Source organism: Coenobita brevimanus, chromosome 45, assembly GCF_032717465.1.
Source record: "Coenobita brevimanus isolate Jiangsu-jjx chromosome 45, ASM3271746v2, whole genome shotgun sequence".
NCBI classification, from domain to species: Eukaryota; Metazoa; Arthropoda; class Malacostraca; order Decapoda; family Coenobitidae; genus Coenobita; species Coenobita brevimanus.
The window spans coordinates 30,823,850-30,843,026 of NC_136998.1; the positions used below are offsets into that span (position 1 = coordinate 30,823,850).

The 19,177-nt window shown below is 39.2% G+C and overlaps 1 protein-coding gene and 1 non-coding gene across 2 annotated transcripts in view; both read left to right on the forward strand.

Annotated features, from left to right (window-relative positions):
- Positions 1-19,177, forward strand: part of LOC145398313 (TBC domain-containing protein kinase-like protein) — a 31,925-nt gene that overhangs the window by 949 nt on the left and 11,799 nt on the right. The window contains exons 3-11 of the mRNA XM_080271200.1: positions 1,073-1,230; positions 2,255-2,422; positions 3,071-3,176; positions 7,980-8,174; positions 9,141-9,244; positions 12,566-12,706; positions 13,791-13,940; positions 16,052-16,160; positions 17,896-18,057. Of these exons, the coding sequence (XP_080127326.1) occupies positions 1,073-1,230; positions 2,255-2,422; positions 3,071-3,176; positions 7,980-8,174; positions 9,141-9,244; positions 12,566-12,706; positions 13,791-13,940; positions 16,052-16,160; positions 17,896-18,057 (1,293 nt within the window). The remainder of the gene's footprint in view (positions 1-1,072; positions 1,231-2,254; positions 2,423-3,070; positions 3,177-7,979; positions 8,175-9,140; positions 9,245-12,565; positions 12,707-13,790; positions 13,941-16,051; positions 16,161-17,895; positions 18,058-19,177) is intronic.
- LOC145398572 (5S ribosomal RNA) lies at positions 14,983-15,101 on the forward strand. The gene has a single exon (XR_013897160.1). It is a non-coding gene; the product is annotated as a 5S ribosomal RNA (ribosomal RNA).

The following is a 19,177-nucleotide window of genomic DNA, read 5'->3' on the forward strand; positions in this document are numbered from 1 at the left end:
ACCAAGCGAAATACCTTCATAACCCACTGCTCCAAGTGTCTGTTATTCTTATTTAATACTGACACAGTGTCAATACTGACTGACATATGGGTAATCTTTAGTCAGTACTAAGAGTAACGTAAATGTGAAACTGATATTCATAATAGGTTACCAGTTTATTATAACATAAGAACAATATTGGGTAATATCATCATTACTGTAAATCTGAAGTCCCCTCCAGAATCATTTGTAATACAGTTATGCTAGTAATTGTATTGGTAATAATGCATGATGATGTATCATTATTTATTGTCCTGTCTGAAGCATAGAGACCTGGGGTTAGGCTACTTAGTTCAGACATTTAAGGTTAGAGTGGTATAATGTTAGCAACCCCACCCACCTCACAGATGTAAACCTAGGGCAACATTCAGTTGGAACACATTAACCTTGAACCTGCTGGAAACCAGGCATCCATTTGGTTGCATGGTTACCACTCAGCAAAGTAAATGGTTTCCTGGACCACAAGAATCCTTATGACTCTTACTCAGTGCAGAGTCTTGTAAAGGTAGCTTTACATAATGTAAGTAGGTAGTGGATATTCCACCTACCACAAAATAAGTTACCAGTACTGTGCAAGATAAACTTTAGTAATTATATCTTGATTTTACAATGCTGCAGTTGGAAGAACTGTGCCTGCAAATGGAAGAGTTGTTTATTCTGGAGATACAGTAGTTTCAGCTCAGTGCAGACCCTCTTCACCATGAAGTGCTTAACCAGAAGAGGATCCAAACCATACTAAACTTGTATCTGCACACAGAGTATCATTTCCATGCATGGGTATTTTTCTTCCATAGCCTAAATGCTTTGAATCTAATGACATATCCTTTTGGTTTATTCCCAGGACCTTGGGATTAGCCAGTCTTAGGGGAGATCTTTAGTAGCGACAGGGTAACTGAAGATATTTCTAATCCCTGTATCTTGAAGAGTCTCCCAAAGCTGAATAAAATTATCAGAGTAAAAGAAGAATAAAGGAAAAGATACATTCATGGGTTAAAAGCACTCAGTTATAACGGTTGTGATGTTGTGTTGGCAGGTGCTGCAGGGTCTGGCATACCTCAACAGCTTTGGAACAGTGAGCTGCAATGTGAGCCCTGAGAACATTCTGATTGATCCCTATGGTCGAGTAAAACTGTACAACTATGGCTTATATTACATGACAGAGGCTGGCACAGCTGTCTCCTTCCCTCTAGGGTAAGTACCGTACAGGACAGTGGTGTTGTTTCTTTGTGCCGTGCTCTAGGTGACATAGGAAGCTTTGTAGCACCTCTTTCTTAGCAGTATATTTTGATATTACTCCCTAAAATCGTCATTTATACTCTTTATATAATTTCAATATTGACATAATTTGCATCAGTAGCATACAAGAGGATACTGAGATGTAATGTGCAGAATAAATTGCAAAGGAAAAGGTGTTATGAAATCCAAAAAACCACATAAATGATGACCTATTATCCAGATGGCTCATCATCTGCAATTAATCTGTATTGTAATACATTTAGCAAAACCTGTTATTTAGTGTCTGCATTCATCGAGTGTCTGCCAGAGAATGAGCAGCATGGAGAGCTGCTAGTAGGTGACCAAGGCTGACGCATGCAAGCATGTTGGAGCTTTTATAAATAATACAGTACCATACGAATGATTTATGTTAGTATTATGTTTTTTTTTTTTTCCCTCATGGTTGCAGTATTAATGAAAAAATCAGGGCATGAAGAAATAACCAGTATATGTTATCAGAACTGGAAGTTTCTTTCTTCAAAAGTCAGTTTATGTATTCCAGACACTTCTTTGTGGAGAAGAGCCATGCAGTGCTTTATTTATTTATTTATGTACAGTATTTTTTGTTATCTGTAACCACTTCAGTCAAGTGACATATTTTTTGGTTTATTCTCACTAGTTATCTCCAGACAGTTTTACTCGCCCATCAAGAGTACTTTTCAAGAAGGAGAGGTTAGATAAGGCATTTTTTTTACTCTCTCATACAGTGCATTTGTTGTAAGCTGACAAAGATTGCTAACTCCTTTCAGTGCAGTTGATCAGGTGTAGTCTCTGGCTGGAGGGTTGGTTTGACTAGTAACCAAGTACTCATTCCTATCTGATAATTGAGGATTATCAATTTTCATGCTATCATGACAGTCTTCAAGATGTTGGAGTGGCCCAGTGCCCTCAGATGAAAACAGACATCATAATGAAGACTTACTTTATTGTGTTGTTGCAGCACCATTCAGTACAGCCCCCCAGAAGTGCTGCTGGCACATGGTGTAAGCCAGGAGGGTGGTGGTGGGTCTGGAGGAGCTGTCACCATCACTGGCAACCCAGCATGGGACGTATGGTCACTTGGTGCTGTGCTGGCTGAGGCTATCATGGAATGTCGTCTGTTCAAAAGGTATGGGTTTAATCACATTTTCACCAACCATTTTTTGTTTCTTCTTTTCTTTTATGTGCTGGAGAGAGATGCTTTTAAGCACTAGCACTAATAAAACTGGTTATATCTACATCCCTCAGCTCCTTCCTTGTTCCCCGTAAGGAGGATGGTGGACTCCCCAGTAAGGGTAGCTTTAGCCTGCACTTCACAAAATTCATATCCAGATGAGGCTAAGGCTGCAACAACAGTCTTTTCTCTTTATCATTTCATTTATCTGAACCCCCAAGTTCATTCACCCTAATCCATGTCACCATTTTGTTTTCATATAGTATTGTTCTCGCCAACTGTTCTCTTTAGCATAGTTTCTCCAGCTATTTTTTTGTTTTCCATAGCTACATTCTATCCTCTGTTGTGGAGTATTGACTTTCTACAATGTGCACCCTTAGCATTTTCTCATACCTTTTGTGCTTCATGTTTTTCTTCCATACTTACCAGAAATGCTGTTTATTTTGTGTGTTTATGTGTGTGCGCATTTAAATGCCCATTCTCTCAAGTCCACATTACCAATTTATGAAGGGGTTAATTTGAATAAGATTATCAAAAGGTAACAAGAATTGAGTAAAAACTATGTTCTCTGGCTGTAGAGGTTGATTCTCCCAACCCTTGCAGATGTGAAGAGGTGGAGTCATTAATTGGGGAAGTGCTGAGAGTTGGTCTTGCCTCAGACCCCCTGGCATACCTGGTACAGACCCATGATGCATCCCACAAACTAGATGTGAGTGATTTGCACTATTTATACTATACTGGGTGTTCATTTTATATATTTCCTTTTCTAATATCCTGTTGTGCAGACAAGTCCACAGCAAGTTACAAAAAGACTCTTATTAAAGTTCTATTGCTACTCTTAAAGCTGATTGTTTATGTCTGCAAGAAAAACAGCAGTTTGCACTGTGAAGGCTCAGAGTAGAGTTACTATCAAAATAAAGTTAATTCTTGTGGCAGTGATCAGAAATAGCTGGCTGCATTTTTTAATAACTTACTGGGTCATGGGAATGTGACTGCAAGACCATCTAATGTATATGATACTCAGTTGGCATTGGACTTTGCTGTTTTTTTGTTTTTTTTCCACAACTAGCCTGCATTAGAATTCATTTAGACTGAGCCTCCTTTCATGAAGAATTTTCTCTTGAATTCCAAATGCAGCATGCTCTAGATAACATCCTTTCATCAGTCCATCCAATGGACATAAATGTGGTTGTAAGTTTTACAGTACAGTAAAACCTCAATATAATGGACTTCAATAGACCGAAATTCGCTTTTATCAGACTTGAGGAGCTACTGGACTAAATTCCTGTACTGTATATCAGAAAAAGTCTTATAAAGCCAGAAACAGTCTGGACTCTCTGACCACTTCAGCTAAATTCACCATAATAATGTAAGTAAAAGACATGTTTATCAGTGTACAGTACACTGTTATTATGTACATTATACCATATGATTAATGTAGTGAAGTTATAACGCAGTACATTACTGCAAAGGCAGTCAAAACAGTTTAAAAACCATTCATGCGATTTGGACTAATGTCTGAGATACTGGGAAAAGCCCAGGTTAGCAGGGGAAGTCCTGACGTCACTTTTATCGAAATTTTGCATTTTTCGGAATGGTTCGGGCTCTAATTAACCCGTTATAGCGAGGTCTTACTTCGCTATATTAGAGACGAAACGTTCTGTCCATTGGATCCTGTAAATGTATTTAAAATACCACCTGTCTGTGTCCATGTGGCAGAATTTTGTTCTGAAATAATAAATAAATGCTTCTCATAGGAAACTTCCCACTGTCAGAAAAGTGTGAATTGTCACAGTCTCTTTACAAAAAACCCAGACTTGATGTAGAGAACATGTCAAATTATCGTCCACCATCCAACTTGTTATTTCTATCAAAGGTCATAGGGCGGACTATATTTGATCAAATGCTGCCACTGCTAGAGGAAAACAGAGCCATCCCCCCTCATCTAGTCTGCCTATAGGAAAGACCATTAAACTGAAACCTCCTTGATAAAGACGAACAATGATCTGGATGAAGAATACCTGAACTGGGATGTTCTCTCTGCTGGTTTACATGACCTGTCAGCAGCTTGTGACACAGCAGATCATGAATTGCTGCTGGGTGATCATCGCTTACCGTATATGGTGTTTGCGGTAATTCCCTTAAGCTTCATAGGTCATACTTCAGGAATTACCCAGTGAACGATGGTCTGACTCCGTTCCCTTGCTGTATGGGGTTCCTCAGGGATCAATACCAGTATTAGGTTCAGTTCTTTTCACCACATATACTAGCAGTATGTCATGTCTGCTTGATGCACACAGTGTTGCATGTCACTTTTATGCTGATGACATGCAGCTTTATGTGAAGATAACAAATATCGTTGATGCCGATCCTGTACTAAAATAAAAATTGAACACCTGATGGCTGATGTAACGATCTGGATGACGAAGAGAAAACTTGCCACATGGTGATAAAAATGAGATCATCATCATCCAAGGAAATGGAACATGACCTGATGCCGAGAACTCAATTGATCCTTGATACTGGTGAATCACAGCTTTGTTCAGCAACTACTGTTCAAAACTTGGGAGTTTACCTTGATTCAAAGTTAGATTACAAGGAGCACATTAAGCAGACTGTTAGAAGCTGTAATCTGGACATCATAAATTTCTGTTTTGTGAGAATTCATGAACAGATGCAACCTCTTGGTGTTAGTTACTTAGCTATTTTGTTTCATGTTAATTATTGCAATACTCTGTTAATTGGTCTCCCAAAGTAGCAGTTAAAGAAGGTTCAATCAGTCCTAAATAAAACTGCAAGGCTCGTTTTTGGTCTTCCACCAAGAACCCCCACAACGTCATTCCATGTAGAATTGCACTGGCTGTCAGTGAAAACTAGAATAGTATTTAAACTTTGTCATGACTTTCAAGGTTCGTAGGTTTGGTGAAGTTAAGTATCTTACTGACATCCTGAAACATTTACCAGGTCCTTCTGGTGCAGTACGATGGAGCAGTGATGATTCTTTGCACCCTGAAGATCAGAGAGAGGTCTGGCAACCATGTTTCTCTGAGCAGTTATTTTTTTTCATTTTGCATTAAGGTGTAAAATAAACTGCCCTTATGAGACATCATATCTCAGCCATTTCCCATAAGTCGTAGCTTAAGATGTACTTTTTCAGGGAAGTTATGATCTTGAAAGAGATGTGATAATAGAAGGCTACAGAGTTTAGTTAATGCCGTGGCCATAGTTGCAGTATTGTACTGCACCCGAAATTGATAGCCATATAATATACAGTGTGTACGTGTACTGTGTATATATATATATATATATATATATATATATATACCGGTATATATACACAGTATATATATATATATATATGCTGTATATACAGTATATACAGACACACACACACTTACACAGTAGATAGATAGGTAGATAGATTGCTATAGATATCGATTAATAGATAGGTAGATAGATAGTTTCTTCAACGGTAGCAGTGTAACATTTTTTTTCTTTTTGGAAGAATTGGCGCTTTTTGAGAAATAAAACACATGATTATTGTTATTATGCTGTATTATTATAAATATATTTTTTATTCATTGAAACAGAATTAACTGAACATTTTTTTTTGTTAATGATTGTTTAATTCCTGCCTTCACATGATGTTGGGATGTTAAGGAGCACAGGAGGACACCTCTTCAATTGTTACTTGGTGACAAGAATCAAAGGAGAAAAGAAGCCCATGGTACAGTCTCCTCCCTATCCTTATATAGTACAGATAAATACAGAATATCATGTTACCAACAAATAAAGGTGTGGTGATTTAGCTAGCGAAAGCACTCAAGGTGGCTCTGGTCCTTATGGGTTTAAAGTGATTAAGCAAGCGAAGGCACTCCACTGGCTCAGTTCCATATGGGTTTAAATTTAAGGGATGATTGGGGTTTCTTGCTGAAGTACTGCCACTCTGGGGCAAGTAACTTGTCACTCTTCATTTTGAATGTCTGGACTGTGTAGCTTAGCCTTGGGGAATAGATGATGAATGGATGAAAAATTAAGGAATCAAATACTCCATCACATAACACATGTGCAAGCAGTTATTTTAACTCCTTCAGTAGAGGAAGGGAGGTTGTAAGACTAAGAATTTCATTGCTGCCATTTGATGTATAGTCAGCACCAAAAATCATGTGCCCATTCTGCTTCTCTTTCCGTGAACTTGGAACATCAGGCTTATAAAACTGCATCTTTCTCCACTGATGACATTGATCCATAGCTAAATAAAATCATCAGTGTCATTTGCAGCAGACTTACTTGACTGATTTTTCAAGTTTGGGGAGGAAGAAACAGAAGAGGTGACAGGACTTTTGATGTTGACTGCACTGTACTTGAAAGAGGGTTGCAGAAATGTCAGAACTGTCTCACACATAATTGCTGCAGTTATGAAAGGAATAAGAAACATTTTTATATTTTTTTCATTTTCTCTCTTTCAGGCTCCTCCAATGCACTGTCAGCTGAATAAAATTTTCAGGCATTAGCTTGAATAGAGTATAGGGCAGTGCATCAAGCAGAAGAATGTCCAGAAAATTCTCACAAGTTCAGGTTTTCTGTGTTCGTATATTGTATATCCGTACCAGTACTGTATATTATATTTGAGATTGCTATATCTGATCAGCCAAAGCTTTCCTTATGGAAATGTGCTGGGAGTATAACATTCAGAATTGATGTGGTGGTATTTATGGAGGCATTTTTATATTGTCGTTGGGCCTTGTTGAAGATCAGTGAAAACTTTTCAAGTTTTCATATGTTGATCTTCCCTGCTGGGGATCTAGTGTAACTCAGATCCTGTGATAAGCAATACGTTTTACTATCGATAGACATTACCACCACCACCACCACCTGAATTTTGATAGTCTACATTAGTCTACATTAGTGAGGTTTATGACTGTAACATACTGGTACAACACTTCATCCTCATCCTCATCATCTGGACCTCCTCTCCCACCCTAGGGCTGGGTGAGGAATAGCAACGTCCAGACAGCCTAAGTTTGCCCAGTTCAGTGGGCCAGGCTTTCATTCACTCATCATTGAAGCCTACGGAATCTTGACTCCATCAGATAGGCCAAAAAAATTTCATCACGTTCTGTAGCTTCACATATACTGTACTGTACCAAACTGTTAGAGTCAGTCTGAATGCCATCACGTTAAAAAGGGATGCCAAATCCCTGGTTATGTGCTTCACACAAAATTCATCCAGCTAGCTCGGTCTCTTGTCAGCTTGTAGTAGGTGGGGGCGACCATCATCCACTCACTCAGTGTAATGTTGCCTTATGGCCTTTACATTGAGTGACAGGCCAAATAGTTTCCTGTACCCAGGAAATCCTTTACCATGCTGGGTAGTAACCATATAACTGGGGTTTCTGGCCAAGTTCAGTGTCCCCCAGATACCCCTATCGAAAATCTCTAAAATATGGCAAACGTTTTGGGGAGCCTCGGAGGGCCCATTACTACATTTCATGTGAACAATTTCCCACAGGCTACACCAGAGAACCTGCAAAACTTCCTGCGAGTGTGCCTAACCCCTGACCCAAGGGATCGACCAAGCCCACGCTCTCTCCTCTCTCATCCAGTATTCAGGGACATGACTCTCTCTGTCTCCCTCACCCCCATCCTACCTCACTTCCCTGTCATTGACCCATCTCTCTGCCTCATTGACTTTGCCCAGTTTAAGGTGAGTACTTTGTATTTTGCTGTATTAACTGTTCCATCCATCCATCCATCATCCAATCCTGTTTATTTAATGATATTCAGCAAGTCTTGCTTATCAGTCTTTTAGGCAGTAATTTATTGAAACCTGCAGTGCATTATACCTACATACTGATACCTGTATAACTATGATACATGGAGGTTTTCTGGTGTATAGATTAGCAACATGAAGAGTTAATGAAGATACACTGGTACTGTGTACAGTATTTATTGTGGCATTATGTTACTGTGAGCTGAGAGGTCATCAGCCAGTACTTTTCTGCCTTCCCTTGAATTATTATTTCTTCAAGGGCTGAACACCCTTTAATTGTGCTCTGAGTACAGCAAATCCTCATTAAACATTAATTTTTTTTCTTTAAATTTTAAAGATAAATCCATAGTAATTTACAAAATATTACCCATTAAAGTTCCATTGCATCTTGTGAACCTAAATTACTGATTTCCTTCAGTTTTCAGTACTGGCTGTATAAACAACAACATGATATTTTGGAACACATTCTTGACACATAACAAGAATGTGGAAGCAATCTTTCGTTTCTATTTCTTCTGACTATTCAGAAGATCATTGGTTTAACTATACTTGTTTTAAAGTTGTCTTTAAGAAAGAGGTGGCTTTCATAAGGCACTGTTAACAAGCTACCCCTGATTAATGTGCACTTTATGTTCATGCCCAGAATCATCTAAATCTGTCTTTCATCTTCCTAGTATAACTCAGAAATGCAATACCGTATAGCATTCCAAAATACAGTATATTCATGAGAAGATGAGAGCAGATGAGGTTAGTGTATTGCTTGAGTATCCATTATCTGTTATCAGCGATTCAGTTCATCCAGCATTCTTCACAGGCCAAATAAAGTGTTAAGGCGACTGTATTATATGACCATTCATTATCTGTTATTAGCTGTACTCTTTATCCATCTTTCCTTAACAGGCCAAACAAGGCATAATGGATGATGAAGGGAGCGTATTACCTGACTATCCACTGGTCCCAGAACCTGATGTGACTGCTCAGACAGATGACATGGGCAAGAAACAGTAGGCAGATTTTAACTTCTTTATCTCTTTGTTTATATGACAGCACAGAAGCTAATTCTGTTAATTGTTGTGCTGCTTATGAAGCCTTATTATCTGTGCAGTAAGTCCTCATTAGAAATGCCTTAAACTTTTTTTTTAATAAACACATTAATATTAAAGAAAAATTATGTATTGAAGTTGCATTGCTATCATTAAAGCTGATTTGGCATTTCATTCAGTTTATAGTACCACTTTTAGGGAAAATGTTCTGATATTTTAGAATAAATTAATCTGTGACTTATAATAAGGATTTACGGATATGCTGTAGACACAAGACACCATTACAAGGCTGCAGCATTTAAGCAGTAAAATTGACAACAAAATTAGCACAAAGAAAACAAAACTAAAAAGCCTTTATGTCAACATTTAACCATTCCATAGACCTTTCTTGGCTCAACAAAATTCTCAAGAACATTACCAGATCACAGACAAGCGCCTCCAAGTGCTAAATCATGAACAAGCACCTCCAGAACCCATGCTGTCATCATCTACAACATCCAGAATATCACTCGATGTAGTGCTGTTCTCGGGTGACTGCCCTTTCCTCTCTTCCTTCTTTTTTTCCTTCCATCCTCTTCTGCCTTTCTTTCCTTCATTCTTTCCTTTTCCTTATGTGTATGGGTAACTCTACATTCCCTCTTCTGTCTTTTTTTCCTTCCTCTTCCTTCTGCCTATGGGTGACTTTACACTGAATGACAAGCCAAATGGTTTCCTGTACACCAGGGAACCATTTACTACACTGGGTGGTAACCATATAACCAAATTATGGTGCCTGGTGGTTTAGTGAGTAATTAAGGTGCTCCATTTGGGTTGAGCCTGTGCAGGTTTATATCCATGGGGTGGTTGGTGCATACATAATGCCACTCAGAGATGAGTGAGGCTGGTCACTATCATCTTAAATGTCAGTACCAACTGCCCTGGGCTCCTATGCTTCTCATGGGGCAACACTGGATTAGATGATGATAATGATAAAAACCAAGCAGATTCACCCATGAACCACTTCACAAACATAATTCACCTTTCGCCAACATGCTCTGAGTCAGGAAAAACTATCTTTTCTGCAAGGGCACTCCTTTCCACTCAGCCACAACACAGCCCCCTTCACTCCAGAACAGACATGTAACATTATCAAGAATATAAAGAATTCTACGAGCACAAGGCCAGATGGCATCAGCAACCTGCACATGAAACACCTAGGACCACATACTATCCAGGCCCACAGAAACATCAACAGCTATTGCACCTAAATGCACATTGTAGCATTCCCAACATCTGGAAACATGGAACAGTCATCACTATGCATAATCCAAAGAAGACCCAACACACCCTTCGTCCTACTGACTCATAACACTAGTTAGCTTGCCATCCAAGATACCTGAACACATAATTCTTAACTAAGTCACACCACATGTTCCCCTTGCTCCCTCATTACATGGCTTTAGAGCACTGCGCTCCACATGCACCTTACTAACCAATCACACACAACATGTGTCCTGTGGCATCAGCTCTGTGAGACCCACGCATTGTACACTTCTTACAACAGTAGGTATTAGTAAAGCAACATGGAAAACAACACCAAATGCCATCTTGCCAACTGTTTAGCATGTATAGTCCGGGGAAAAAACTTCCCTAATGGGGTCCACAGGGCTCTGTTGTTTCACCTACACTTTTCAGGCTCTACAAACCTTATATTTCCCTGCCCCACCTGCCGAGAAACATTTCTTTGTATGCAGATGACTTTACCATAACATCCGTGCATTACATAGCAGACAGCCTGTACACTACAAAACACTTATCTTAGCACACTTCACAGGTGGGTTGAGGACAACAAGATGACTGTTTCTTCAACCGGATCCACCACTACACTCATAACCAGCAGCAAACATGAGCAAAGGTATATCTCTAACATCACAGTTAACAAGCTACCTGTGTCATACATCCCCTCCGTTTAGATCCAAGGAGTAACATTTGACATTGGACACACCCTCAGGTACCACATACAAGATACCAAGAGGCAGTGCATGCTCAGACTCAGTATGCTGAGAAGTCTTAGAGGAACCCACGTTGGTCAACAGAAGAAACACTCTCCTGACTCACTAAACAGTAAATCAGTTCATTGATGTTGTGTGCCTCCCTGATATGGGCCTCCATCCTATCCCACTACATCACCTTGCAGACCATACAGAATAATGCCATATGCATCATTACTGGCTGCATGAAAACCACTCCCACAAACCACTTATACATTGAAACTAAAGTCCTCCCTGTTAGAGAATATCTTGATATGAGAGGCACACAGTTCTTTGCAGTAGCCTATGCAAGCATGTAACACCTTCACCATTACTGTATATAAGAGTCACACAAGACATGTAGGCACATAAAACAATATCTACACAAACATTGCCAGACCCACTTCAACAACATCCCTCTCCTAGACATTCTAACACAAGCCATAAAGAAACACCTGAATACTCATTTCTGTTTCAGGGCAATACAGCAGCAAAAACATACCAGTATACTACAAACCCTCCATCCACATCCATCCGTCAGAGGTATCCTTAAACAGCTGATCAAGCTCACCTAGCTAGGCTTAGATCGACATCCTCATTTATCTGCATAGATATGGGTTGGTGCACATGCCACACTATGATGCAGGCAAAATATCACTGGTGTAGGAAATCTGTGGGAAAACTCTGTTGGTGCAGTTACTTACCTGTGGTTGATGGATCTGTTCAGCCAAATAGAGTGGGGTTAAGCAACAACAATTGTATATAAAATGCCTTCATGAAGTTAGCAGAGTTGTTACTGATGACCTGCTCATGAAGCATATGATATATAGCATCATAAATCCTTACATTTCATAACTTTTCATCCTTAACACAGAACTGTCATGTGATACCAATACTGCACTGCTGAAAAACAGCCAGTGTAATGTTTTATTTGTGGCTGATATATGCATGGTTTTGCACAAGTTACATTTATTTTGGAGAGTCTTATCAGCTGATATGTTGTGTATATGTGACATGTCTTAACATAAATTCATTTATTTATGTGATTGTGAAGTAATATAACAATTTCTTAAGAGACCAGGACCCATTTTTATAAACTTATCTATGCTAATTTGTTTAAAAGATTGCATGTATATATGTTTGCCCTCATTCATAATTATACCCAAAACTTCACTGTCAGATTAGAGTGAATGTGAAAAAAATATATATACTGTATGTAGATGTTTGTAGTTGTGTACCCTATAAATTTGTTATAGCCTTAATGTTTCTACAGCAGTGGTATGCGGGATCAACTGGGTGAGCGGAGTATGCGTGAAGTGTACTACCTGTGGCAGCTGGCTGGGGGTAATGTCGAGCAGGAGCTGAAGAAACAAAAGCTTGTCAGAATAAAGCCAGCTATCCTTACACTTCCCAGGTGATCAGTTTCTTGGCTTTGATAGCACACTATACTCTGTCCATTTTACCTTGGCTTAAAATTACCATTTTTCTCTTTTGAATGTTGAGCTTCAGTATATATAGTGGGTGAACTGTAGATGACTGGAGGTCTGGTAGTTGAAATTCATCATTTTTACTGTAATAATAGCCCTGTTATGTCCAAGGGTTCTGACTCCCAGTTTACTGGAGGTTTTTCAGTCATATATTGCCAGCAATGATTTTCTAATTTTAAATGTGGTGCTGTAGTAGAACTAGGTACCATAGCTTAAGATACAGTAATATTCATTAAGCAGAGGCAATCCTTGTCAAGTCAGGGATGTGTTCCACAATATACCAGGTAATAATTTTTCCATATGTTTGGTACAGTACTGGAAACTGGATGGAACTGGCTAATCAGCTTTATAGGTAACAGTGTAACACTCACATTTAAATTTTATGTAATTAAATGTGGAATTACACTGTATTGAAAAAGAAGTGTATGGAGGTCTGATTGCCCTCCATCCAAATTCAGAATAAGGAATGTTAAAAAAAAAAAGATGGGGTAGGGAGTGACTTAAGACAAAGAGTAACTGTATCAGGTACCTTGTTTTCAAGTGATTACAATGCCCCATTTGAGGGACAGTCTAGCCCAGCACAAGGGCTCAATCCTCAAGAAGTGACTGAAGGTTTATTGATCATGTAATGCCACCAAGGGGATTAGGCAGGTCATCTGCCGTTAATTGCATTGAACTGTGGTAGCCTGGCTCCTGGTCCCAACACCTCAAAGGGGATGTATAGGATTGGCAGTTACTGCTATAGGCTGTCCTCATTTTTAAGTCATGGAAGTTTACCATACATTATTATTTTTTTTTAATGCCGTTTGAAATTACAGTATAACTTGTGGGATATTGGCAAATCAGTTTTTGTTGTTAATAGTTAATTTATCTGTAGTTTACTGTGGACTTAATAGCAAAAAGGGCTCTAAAAAAGTCAGCTTATAATGAAGACTCCTTGCACGAACTTTATCCCTTCCACTCAGAAAAGGTTATATATTCGTGAATAATAACAATGTCACTTGTTCTCAGTGTGATGATAGTGGAAGGTGAGGTGTTTGGAGGAGATGTGAGCCACCACCAGCAGCTTGAGGCCACCACTATCATCTTGCCCCTACACAATCTCCTCAGCAGACTGGCCCACGTTCCACCTCATCTCTACTACCCACTCATCACACAAGGGTCAGTCTCGGATTCAGAATAAATAGCTGCAATTAGTCTTGTTTACCAGTATTATGTTTGAAATAATTTATTTTTTGAGTTGATGGGGAATTAATGCTTTTTCTTCACTTAAAGTTGCCATTGATTCCATATGACATTATTTAGGAATTAGTTTTTATTAAATTTATTTATTTCTTTATTTAACCTCTCAGTCAAAAACCAGAATGTCTCTCTTGTCATTGTATCAACTAAGTAGCAGTTTGCCTGCATACATCCTAGACTTTAAGTCAGGAGAAACTGTAGGTCATGATTTGATTGTAGCTATTGATATGTGCCGTTTTTAATATTATAAAAGAAAAATCATCTTCTTTTCTAACTAGAATTGAGAGCACCGTAGCTTTAGAAAGAAGTCTGAAGCCTTGCATATCCTCTGTAGTACCATCCTTAGCTACCCTTTTTATGTAAAAGATGATCAGCAGATTCATTGTACTGTAGTTGTTTCAGTCACATGTATTTTTTATTTATTTCAGAGTATAATATGGGTTATCTGAGAGGACATGGGGAGACAGAAAATGAAGTTTAAAAGTATTGTGTTGTTAATGTGGATGTGGTTAAGGAGGAGTCCCCTGAGATGATCTGGCCATGTGGAGTGAATGAGTAGCAAGAAACTGAGTAGGGGAGTCTATGTGAGTGAGGTTGATGGAGAAAAGGGGAGATGGAGACAGGTTGAGATGGAGGGATGAGATGGAGAGGCATGTAAATAAGTGGTGTGAGAAGGAGGGAGGTCAGCCTGATGGCAGAGGGCAGGGTGATGAGGTGATTTGGTGATGGCCACCCCATTGAGGATTAAGGCATCTGGCTATAGAAAGATCTTGTGCAATTCGGTGATTTGTTTTATTTTGTATGTAAACTATAGCATGGGAGTTTCTTGTTCAAGAGCAGTAAAACATTGATTTAGCACATAATATTTAAATCTTGAATTCTTATTGTCTCAAAGCCATTAAGGAAAAGCTATGAAAGAATAAATGCAGTACTGGAGAAGTTGCATGACTGCCTTATGAATACAGGTTGTTATACCACGTTGAGTACACCGCTTCCCGTCCGATCAGCGAAGTTAAGCAACGTTGGGTCTGGATAGTACTTGGATGGGTGACCGCCTGGGAACACCAGATGCTGTTGGCATCCCTACGTGTCAAGTGGGGTTGGTGGAGGATTAGTGCCCCTCCCTGTAAAACAATTAACTCTAAGCCCTTGGCCACCCCGTCTGGGATACATGGCGTCTGGCAATGAATGAATGAAAAAATTGTTGGAAAGGGCCGTGTTGTCTACTTTACCCAGTTTCAGAATAAGCCCAAAGAATATACAGGCAAGTCTTGTTATAACTTAAGGATGTGTTTCGAAATATCGCAGCATTTTCCACAGATTTGGTGTGTTGTAAATTCAGGCGACAGATAAATCAGCTTTGTAGGTATCGTTGGTATTAAGTGGCATTATTTCTGTAATTTACTAAAGAATTATCAACAATGAGAACACTTAAAAAGGTACTATATTATGATAACTTGCTGTAGTTAAATTCAGTTGTTGTAAAAAGCTTTGGTATATGATATCAGTGAAGATTAGGAACGTATGTTGATTGTCTACTGTATTCAGTATCAGTAAATAGCTCCAAGGCAGTTCTTGTTATAAGTTAGGGATGTATTTCAAAATGTCATAGTTTGTTTCATGTAGTTGATACTGTAGTTTGGGGGAATTTGCCAAATCACCTTCATAGGTAGTAACAAAACTGTAAGAAATCAGTTTTCTTTAAATTACTGTGGACTTGATAGCGAAAATCATCAGTAAGAGTGTTTGGGTGGTTACCATACTGCCAACAAATAGATGTTTGGCGTTCTAGTGGCATAAGGCAAGACACTCTAGTCAAACGTGACCCATGAAGGTTTAAATCCAGAAGGTTGTTGGATTATATTATTCACATATTGCCACTTTGAGTTGAGCAACTGATCACCATTATTTTAAACATCTGGACTAAATAGCTTAGCACTTGGTGCCTATACCTCTGATTGGGCAGTAAAGGCTTTAGTAATAGAATGAATAAATAACAAGGACTTTCTGTAACAAGAATTTTGGTACAGGGAATGTGGAACTGATGAACTCGAGACAAGCCGGCTCCCTCTGGTGATCCGAGAGAGAGATGTTGAGTACCAGCTGCACCGCATCATTACCTTCCAGCGCCTTCTGCAGGTTCATGTCATGCAGTTTTGTGGTCTCCTTCTGCTTGTTAGGGACAAAGTAGGTTGTGTGCCATACACAACATCATGAAGTTAAGAGAATATTGTACTAGAGTTTGACAGTCGCAGACTCAGACATGAAAATGAGTTCAGTTAGCCATTTAGATTTCTTGGATAATATCCAAAACAGAAAGGGATTAACCAGTTATGAAAGCTCCCTAGAGATAGTCATAATTATCGTCATCATCATCGTAATATGGTAGATGGGGGCTCACCATCCACTCGATGTAGTGCTGCTTTGGGTGTCTGCCCATTCCTCTCTTCCTTCCTTCCTCTTCTGTCTTTCTTTCCTTCATTCTTTCCTCTTCCTTTTGCCTGCAGATAACTTTACACTTCCTCTTCTGTCTTTCTTTCCTTCATTCTTTCCTTTTCCTTCTGCCTATGGGTGACTCTGCACTGGAAGAAAAGCCAAATGGTTTCCTGTACACCAGGAAACCATTTACTACACTGGGTGGGAACCATATAACCAAATTATGGCACCTGTGAGTAATTTAGGTGCCCCAGTCGGGTTGAGCCTATGCAGGTTTACATCCAAAGTGTGGTTGGGGTTTATTAGCCACATAATACCACTCAGGGATGAGTAAGGCTGGTGGCTGAATCGGTAGAGAGGCAGCCTGCAGTCCTAATGGACCCAGGATCGAATCCCGGCTGGGGCAGGGAACAGTTTAAGGATTTGAATCTCCTAAAAGCAGACTTTCCTGATCCACCAGATGACCCACCAACATGTCATAAAAACACCCCCACTAATACCAATACACCAGTCCTGTATGAGACAGCCCTAGCATGTATTCAATATGGAAGGTGGGCGTTAGCGCCGAAGCGGTGACATGTGGAGGTGTAGGAGGACTACTGGGCCTCGGAATGGGTCACTGCCCCCGAGAAATAGGCCCTGCAGCCTTTGCCCAGAGTCGGACACATAATAAAAAAAAAATAAATAAAAAAAAAAAACTTTCATCTTAAATGTCAGGACCAACTTGCCAAGCCCCTGGCTCCTATGCTTTTCATGGGGCAACATAGGATTGGATGATGGACAGATCATCATAATCATTTTTTTTTTTCCTAATTTCAGTCCCACTTTTGAAAACAGGGTGGATAATATCCAGAAACGTTAGAAAGGAAAATATTACAACTTCTTAATGCAACTTTCTTCAGCAACTAGATTGTCATGTGATGATGATTCCAGCAGTGTGTATTGATTTGTTTATTTTGTGCACCTACACTAATCCTTATGAATGGATATTTGTCATTTTGCTACTATTTCATGTATAATGTATTCCAGCTTCTTAATGCTTGAACCTCTTCCCACTAAAAATGGATAGGAGAAATATTTTGCTTCCAGGTAAAGCCTCCCTTAAGATTGGTTTTATATTTTTTGTTTTTTATTCTAATGTTATTTAGTAACACTCTCATGGTTGACTCTTCTCTTGTGTTTTATTCTTCTAAGTTCCAGATGATATTCATGTAAGAGTGAGTTATAAGAGTCTGAGAGTGCTAGTACTGTTACCATTAAGCCTCTCATGGTAATACTGATCAAGCCATTCGTGGTAATTCTGTCACCATTAAGCCTCTCATAATAATGACACATATGGTATTCTGTTCCAACTTATGTCAAACAAATTTTATCCAGCTAGGAATGAGTCTTAGGAGGTTGTGAGTGTTAATACAGTATGTTAATTCTGTACATTCAGGCATATCCGTACAAGAGTGATCTGATTCTACGAGAAGCAAGGAAGGACACTCCACCCTTTTACCGGCCTCTGGTGTGGGCTGCACTACTTGGTGTGGATGGAGCTGTGGCCCACACCTACCAGCACCTTGATAAGGAGACCCCCACACCCACTGACAGGCAGGTGGGTAGAACAGACCTGATTATTTGTCAGTCAGTCAAATGATTCCATACTTCCTCTTAAGTATTCCCAGTATTGAGGTTGAAGTTTGCCATGGTACAGCTATTTTTTTTTTTTTTTATGGACTGGAAATTAAATTAAGTGCCAAAACCAGCTAATTGCTTTCTAACAGTTTCTAGCAACTGTGGAAGAAAAGAAAAGATATATAACTATAATTAGATTTGTAACAATGTGAGGGTCTCAGCTTGAACTTTAATTTTACTTACCTGTGGCTGACTGTTTCCAGCCTGAGAGTGATAAATGTGTATGTTTACCAAACTTTTAGCCACACTTCACTCTCGTGACAGGACCTCCCAGGCTCAGTGATGGTCCATCATCTATGGTTGCTATTTTTCATATACCGGTATTAATCCAAAATTAAAGTGCTGTATAGGATGTGTACAGGGAATCTGCTGCTAAGACAGTTCCCTTCAGCTGAGAGCGAGTCATAGGATCCTGACAGTATTAGTCATAGATATGCATATACATAGATGCCTCAGTGCGCTTTGCCGCATAAGGCCGATGTATGTCAGTAGCGCCGCCATATTGGCAAGGTCCTTAGACTAAAAATAAACAATGGGAATCAGTGGGCAAAGGGTGCTGATGCTGACATTTTCCAGCCCTAACTTTCTTAATATTGCATGAATTTCCATATGTGATGGCTTATTTTAAAGCTCATAAAACATTCCAAAGTAATATTTAATGCACCTTTTCTTACATGGCCTGTATTTGCCACAAGCACATCTCCAAAGCAATCCACATTAACAACAATATGCAACATGTGCTTTTGAGCCATCTGCAGTGAATTTTTTGCTGAAATCTGTTTGCAGTATAGTATGACTTGTGAAAAACCTAACACATGCATGAAGTTGAATTCATTTTAGCATCGTTTAAAGTACTGTATATGAATGATATGATAACTGAAATGGAGTTTGACAAAGAATTAAAAGAATGGCTATGAACATATGTCTAATGGCATTCAGGGAGTGTTACAATTGACAACTCACAAGGAAATGATGAAGCAAGGAAACACCAGTGACAATTGTTAAATTCAAGAAAGCCCTTGCCACTCAGTTAGTGTGGC